General features: G+C 51.0%; 1 protein-coding gene across 1 annotated transcript in view; it reads right to left on the bottom strand.

Moving 5' to 3' along the window:
* ATP2C2 (ATPase, Ca++ transporting, type 2C, member 2) overlaps nucleotides 1-7,411 on the bottom strand; it is a 93,222-nt gene that overhangs the window by 43,954 nt on the left and 41,857 nt on the right. Inside the window, exon 5 of the mRNA XM_011972285.1 lies at nucleotides 3,925-4,089. Within this exon, the coding sequence (XP_011827675.1) occupies nucleotides 3,925-4,089 (165 nt within the window). The remainder of the gene's footprint in view (nucleotides 1-3,924; nucleotides 4,090-7,411) is intronic.

Here is a 7,411-nt window from a genome sequence, read left to right as displayed (position 1 = left end):
CTCTGATGCGGTGACAGAGACTTTGCAGACATGACTAACTGAAGGACCTTGACATGGGGAGAATGTGGTCTGGGTGGACCCACTAAGATCACAAGTGTCCTTATAAGGGAGAGGGAGGAAGAAGGGTTGGAGATGTGTTTACCATCAGGGAGATGTAACAGAAGCAGTGGTGCAGGGACATGGGGCCATGAGCCAAGGAATGCAGGCGGCTTCTAGAAGCTGGGAAAGGCCAGGAAACGGCTTCTCCCCTGGAGCCTCTGGAGGAGCATGGCCCTGATAGCACTTTTTTTTTTTTTTTTTTTAAGATGGAGTCTCACTCTGTCACCCAGGCTGCAGTGCAGTGGTGTTATCTCGGCTCACTACAATCCCCACCTCCCAGGTTCAAGTGATTCTCCTGCCGCAGTCTCCTAAGTAGCTGGGACTACAGGGGCTCACCATCACGCCTGGCTAATTTTTGTATTTTTAGTAGAGATAGGATTTCACCATGTTAGTCAGGCTGGTCTTGAACTCCCGACCTCAGGTGATCTGCCCACCTCAGCCTCCCACAGTGCTGGGATTCCAGGAGCGAGCCCCTGCTCCCGGACCCTGATAGCACTCTTGATTTCCACCCAGTGAAAACGATTTCAATTTTGATCTCCAGAGGTCAGACCATACCTTCGCCTTGTTTTCGGCCCCTAAGTAAGTGGTCATCTGCCACAGCAGCTACAGGCCACTGATACATCAAGGAAAGCCAGGGGCAGAGGCAGTGCCAGGAAGAGTCTGAAGGCTGCCCATAGGGAGAGAGAGAACGTCCTGGGGGTAAGGACATGGGCTGTGGAGCCAGAGGCCCGGGGTCACGTCCCCCTCCACCGCCCACCGCCGTGTGACTGCTCAGGGCCGCGCAACCTCTCCGGGCTGCTGGGTCCGTGTCGTAAAATAACACAGAGGAAACATTACAGTGCTGGTCTCTTAAGAGTGTTGGGAGATGAAATGAAGCAATTTTCATACGGTGGTCAGCATAGACCTGACATACTGAAAAATATTCGTCGTCTTCCTGTGACAAAAATAAAGGCCGGTGGAAGATTGGGTGGCACCTCCAGACCAAGCAGGAGCGAAGCTGGTTGTGTGTGGGTTCGGCAGGTGGGCAGGAGGGGCTTCTGGTGACCTCCCAGGCTCCCAGGGCACAATCTCAGGAAAGGGGCAAGGAGGGGTGAGGGGCAAAAATAGAGTCGGGGGCACAGAACCTGTGGCCACCAAGGAGGCGTGCCCAGCCTGAAGACAGAGGCACAATCGCGGGCTCACCTCCTATCTCCCACACGCAGGGCTCACGCCCACCCGGTGTCCCCACCTCTAAGACGAAGCGTCACCTGGAGTCCATTCACCTTCGACCCAATTCCCTTTTTCTTTTAGACATGGCTGGGGAGAACGAATGACCAGTGACCCAGGCTTGCTGGCTGTACCGGCTCAGCCTCTGACTGAGGGCTTCCTCTGTTTTAACTCTGGGAAAGGGAAAAGAATGTCCTGGGACCCCATATACCGTGCACAAAGGGCTGTTACTTTAAGAGCTTTCTTGAACTTGCTGCTTCCTGCTGAAACTGCTGGACAGAAATGGTTTTAAAATGTACAGTTGAAGTACTCCTGGATCTCAGAGCTTAACAGCTCATAAGCATTTTCCTCTGAATAGACAAAGCTATTGATAGTTTAATGGAATTGCAAAATACCACCAGGAAAATCCATAGTGTTCACAGCCAGTAGCTTTAAAATAACCTTTGTGGTATCAGTACACAGGTACAATACTTTCTGTACAGATGGGGGGTCGCTATGTTGCCCAGGCTGGTCTTGAACTCCTGGGCTCAAGCAATCCACTCATCTTTGCTGCCCAACGTGTTGGGATTACAGGTATGAGCCACTGTGCCCAGCCACAATTTAATTTAATATAAGCAGGGTAGAGAGAAACCCAGCTGAACCAGTGAGGAAGTTATCTGGGGTGTAAAAAGTTGTTTCAAAGAACCGTTGTATAGACCGATAATGATAAAAAACAAAAGCAATCACCAGTAACTGGTGACCGTTTACCCCACGAAGGGCTCGTGCTAAGCATAGCACAGGTCATAGCTTGTTTCATCTTCACAATAACCCTGTGAACTGGAAACCAACATCAGCCCCTTTTAGGGGTGAGGAGATCAAAGCTCAGAGAGGTGAATTCCTTCCCCAAGTCACACCGTAGGAGCTATAGGACTCCGGGTTCTCTGACTCCCAATACACACTGCGGTAATGGCAGCCCCCGCGCTTGCCTCTCACTCACCGCGCCAGGCACCGTTCTGAGCACTTGGCATCTCTGAATTTTTTTAATTTTCACAAGTACCCTATAGACATCACCACCCCCCATTTTGCAGATGAGAAAACTGAGGCACAGAGAGGTTAACTAACTTGCTGGAGGTTGCAAGGCTTTGAATGATGGCCCCAGGGCTCAAGCCCAGGCTAATGTCCAGCCCCAGGTCATTGGCCACCTCTCATACGGCCTCTCTCTGCCTCTGCACCTGTGGTGGACCTGTGTCCTTCTCACGGGCTCCCTGGCATCTGGAGCATCCCCTGTTAGGACCCCCCCTCTCTCAGGAGAAGGAAAACGTGGAAAACCTGAGACCGGCTTTCCCAGTCCTCTTTGCAGGTGGTGACTGGCCACAGACAGCGGTTCCTCTGACTGGATCCAGGCACCCCAGACTTGGAGTCAGATGCTGACTGCTGGAGCTGAACATGGGGAGAGGCCGGGCCACAGCAGATCTATTTCTGGTGCTGCAAAGGGCACCACCCTGAGCCTGAGGGTGTACCCTCCTTCATTTTGGTACCTGAACATCTCCTACCCTTATCCATGCCCTGCCTGGAAATCTGAAGGTCACGGCAGAGAGGCTCAGTGTCCAAGTGGCCACGCATAAGCCCTGGCCCCTGCCTCCTATTTCACAGACAGGCTAGGAATGTTGTAAACACAGGTCCCAGGGCACAGCTACCAACCCTTTGTGCTCCTCTCCATCCCCTTCCCTTATGCTGCCCATTTAACAGCGGGTCCTTGATCCTACAGTTCCTGAGAATGCATCCCATCAGTAAATACATCAGGCAGATAATCTGTGTCTAATCCTTCATCATGCAAAGCTTTGAACAGTCCTTACACATTCTTGGAAGGATTCTTGAAATAGATTACTCCCATCAACAAATCATGTTGAACTTGATGTAACCTCCTGGGAACCCCAGATAATCTCAGCAGAGTGCCTCAGGCATGGCTCTGTGAAGCTGTGGCACCCAGAGACCCATAAAGCTTGCCCCACAGCCAGTGTCCCCAAACCTCACTACCCTAAAAGTGTGTGCTTCTCGCTCTGTTGCCCAGGGTAGAGTGCAATGGCATAGTCTCGGCTCACTGCAACCTCTGCCTCTTGGGTTCAAGTGATTCTCCTGCCTCAGCCTCCTGAGTAGCTGGAATTACAGGCACATGCCACCACACCCAGCTAATTATTGTATTTTTAGTAGAGATGGGGTTTCACCATGTTGGCCAGGCTAGTCTTGAACTCCAGACCTTAGGTGATCCACCCGCCTCTAATATCACGTCTTTCTAAAATTTGTGTGTCTGTTTTGAGAGGCAACTCTTGTATCATTCCTCAAGCCCACTTTGGTTTAATTTGTTATTGCAGCCTGCTTTAAACTGGAAAACCATATAGCCAAAATTTGTTAGGCTTAAAGTGAGAATGACAATTTATGAAATATGGTTTGAGGGGCTCTATGCGTAGAATACGCTTGTCTGCTAACTTCGTTCCGGTCTTGTGTGCATGCATGTGCGTGTGCATGTATGTCTGAGCACCTGTGTATGACAGAGACTGTACACACCTACAATAAGCTAAGTGTCTGCTCCTTGACCAGCCCCATCAAATACCCCATTGGCAAGAGTTTGAGACCACTCACCTCAGTGAGTCGGATGTCTGCAGGGATCCGGTCTCCGATCGAGAGAGACACGACATCTCCAGGAACCAGTTCTCGAGCAAGCAGGTGCTGGAGTTTTCCTTCTCTTAGGCTGCATTTGACGTGGTAAAAAGCAAGAGCATCCATGCTGACATTCGTTTTTATGCACTTTGATGCATTTGAACAAGGAGAAAAGAAACACACTTTTCTCTTTTAATACACACCAACCCTGTGCCTTCAGGGTGTCACTATTTTGAAATTAATATATCCTCTAAGACTTTAGGGAAAGCATGCGGTTTCTGGGCATCCTCGGGCCACATCTGAAAGACGAGGCCATTGCTATTTACCCTGCCTGGAAACCAGGTGGGCCACATGCCGCAGGGAGGCTCCTGGGGTCAAGGTCAGTGGTTCTAAAGCCTCCGAATGCAGCCGACAGAGTTTTGTCCTCAGAGCACACAGCACTCAGGGTGCAGGGTCTGTATCCGGAAGTCAGGGATGGCACAGCCTTGTCATAGCTGGAAGCCCAGGACCTCCATTCCCGCAGGGCTGTGACCAGCTGCCCTCAGACTATGGATGTGCTTCTGTGCAGGCTGTGAATGGAATCCCCCACACTACCGCCCCTGGCCCATCCCAGCTGACTCTGACCTCCCACCTGGCCCCTTCAACCCCTCCTGCATACGGCAGCTGGAGCGCTCTTAGGACCCCAAACCAGATCCCAGCTCCCTCCTGCTCCAAACCCTCCGATGGCTTTCCTATGACCTTGGTACCAAACCCAAAGATCTACTCCGGGGCAGGCCAGCCTCCTGCAGCTCCCATCTCATTCCACCCAGCCCCCTTAAACACGCAGCTCCTTCTGGTCTCAGGGGCTTATGCAGACCTCAAACGCAGGAGCAGAAATTCCCCTCCTCCTTGTTAATGGAATGTGATCTTGTTCAGGTATCCCCGCTCTCTCCACAGCCATGTGCCCCGGGGAGTGGGTCATGCCTGGCTAAGACCCCTGCTCTTGATTGGCTTAGGCATCAGCACATCACGCGACACTGGCCTGTGAGACGTGAGTGGATGTTTGCTGGGGGCTTGTGGGAAAAGATTTCCTTACTGTATGTGCATGTGCGTGCGCGCGCGCGCGCGCGCACACACACACACACACCCCCACACACCTTCTTCTATAGGGCCTTTGCGTGTTTGGCTGTGATGCCTGGAGCTGTGGCAGCCGCCTTGGGACCATGAGGAGAGCCAGCCAAGAACCAATCCAACCCCTATAAGCTCAAGGTGGCAGGGAAAGGAGGTGAAAGGGCCAGGCCCTGGGTGCTCTGCTGAATTAAGTAACCCCACAGCTCCCACCTCAGATCCCTGGCTATGAGACAATATATTTTCTTAGGGTTTGTGCACTTGGACTTTCTGTTCCTTGTAACCAAGAGCACCTGCCAGAGATATACCTGCTGCTCCCTCAGCACCTCCCACAGCTGGCTCCTCTTCCTCAGGCCTCAGCTTAAATGTCACCTCCTCTCTAAATGTCAGCCTGATCGACAGCTGTTTAGGGTTGTCCTCCCCTTCCACCAGCCACTATTATATCTCAGTGGGATTTATTTGTTTTGGTGGCCTTGGGCATTTTTTGGCTTTCGTGTACCTGGACAATTCCAAAATCATCTTGTTTCTTCATTGGCTGATTATGTACCCCCTTGGTAGGAATGTGAGCTCCCCAGAGGCCGAGGCCTCTCCCTTTCTTCCACTTATACAACCTCAGTGCCCTTTCCCCAGGCATACAGTAGGTACTCAATACATATTTGATGCCTGCATCACGGATGGAGTAACACAGGGAGGGGTCCCGCACGGCAGGGTTTCCCCTGACTTGGAAACGGGTCTCGGCAACTCAGAGGGTGGGCTTCACCTCCTCAGCACTCTTCCAACTCTACCGGGCTGCCTGACACCGCTGTGTTTGTAAATAAAACCGTCTTTCAGAAGCTACCTCCCGGGCAACATTAATAATGCACGCTATTCACCTGAAAGGCCAAGACTTGATATTTAAGCTTAAGATCGGTTCATCAAATCACATAAATCATTTATGCTTCCGTTTGCTCAGTTAATGATGTCACATGTCTGGATTTCTGACAGCATTGTTCATCTGACCAGCGAGCCCAGATGTTTCCACTGCTCCTGTGGCCCTTCTACAATGGACTCGCCCTCTCTGATGTGAGTCAATTCTGTATCCTCCTCTTCTTATTTGGTCCTTCGTCATTATCCGCCTTGTATTATACACACACCCCCCTTGAATGCTGACTCTTTGAGACGGGGGACCTTATCTCACTAGGGCTTTCTACCCCAGCCCCATGGCTCAGTTGTACAACATGTACCTGGGATATATACTAAAGCTCTCCCCGATAATTATCCTTCAGAAAATACGGAGTTGCCATGTGTTTGCCAAATGTTGGAAATGGGTCTTAGAGACTCAGAGGGTGGGCTGAGTTGTTCCCAGGAACCGCAGATCATGGGATACTTTTACTTTTTTTTTTTCTGAGACGGAGTTTCGCTCTTATCACATAGGCTGGAGTACAATGGGGCAATCTTGGCTCACGGCAACCTCCACCTCTGGGTTCAGGCAATTCTCCTGCCTCAGCCTCCCAAGTAGCTGGGATTATAGGCACCCACCACCATGCCCAGCTAATTTTGTTTTTTAAAAAATTTTTAGTAGAGACAGGGTTTCACCATGTTGGCCAGGCTGGTCTTGAACTCCTGACCTCAGGTGGGCTGCCTACTTTGGCCTCCCAAAGTGCTGGGATTACAGGCATGAGCCACTGTACCTAGCTGATCACAGGATACTTTCTATCACTTTGAGTAGAATTGTCAGATGCCATATTGGACAGGGCAGATGATATTAATAGAACATTTCCTGCAAGTTGGATCGCACAGGGCTACGCTAAGCAGAAATGGCCATGGGGTACTGGTAGATTTTTAAATCTTTTCTCTTTCCTTGTTAAACATCTCTGGTAAGAGCTGTGCAATAACCAACAGCACCAAGGAAAGGTCTGGACAGGAAAGAGGCTGTTGCGGCTGCCGAGCGGTTACTCAAGTTCACTCTCTCTGTACCCTATACTGCAGCCGATGTTCTCTTGGCTCCGCTTGTTAAAGACCTGGATCTTACTCTCCTGAGTCCATTCACTGAGAATTCAAATAAACCTCCAAACCCTCTCCCTAGAAAAAATACACAGTTCTGCACACTATTTCACAGGCTTTGTGGGCTACCCTCTTCCCAGAGTCACTCCTGCCACCTGTGGCCCTCAGGCTAGGCACCCTGATTTAGACACTGAAGATGGAGTTGAGGCCCAGAGAGGTTGAGTGACATGCTCAAGGACACACAGCAACCTGTTGGCAGGCGGAGACCAGGCCTTAGAACTCCCAGGGAGATGTGGTTCTCTTGTCCGACACTACCAAGGATACAGCTTTCACCAAACATTTGCCGAACCCTCCAGCTCACTGGCTCCTCCAGTGAACC

The sequence above is a fragment of the Mandrillus leucophaeus genome, unplaced genomic scaffold, assembly GCF_000951045.1.
Source record: "Mandrillus leucophaeus isolate KB7577 unplaced genomic scaffold, Mleu.le_1.0 Scaffold10, whole genome shotgun sequence".
NCBI lineage: Eukaryota > Metazoa > Chordata > Mammalia > Primates > Cercopithecidae > Mandrillus > Mandrillus leucophaeus.
This window is presented reverse-complemented; position numbering and strand designations above follow the sequence as displayed.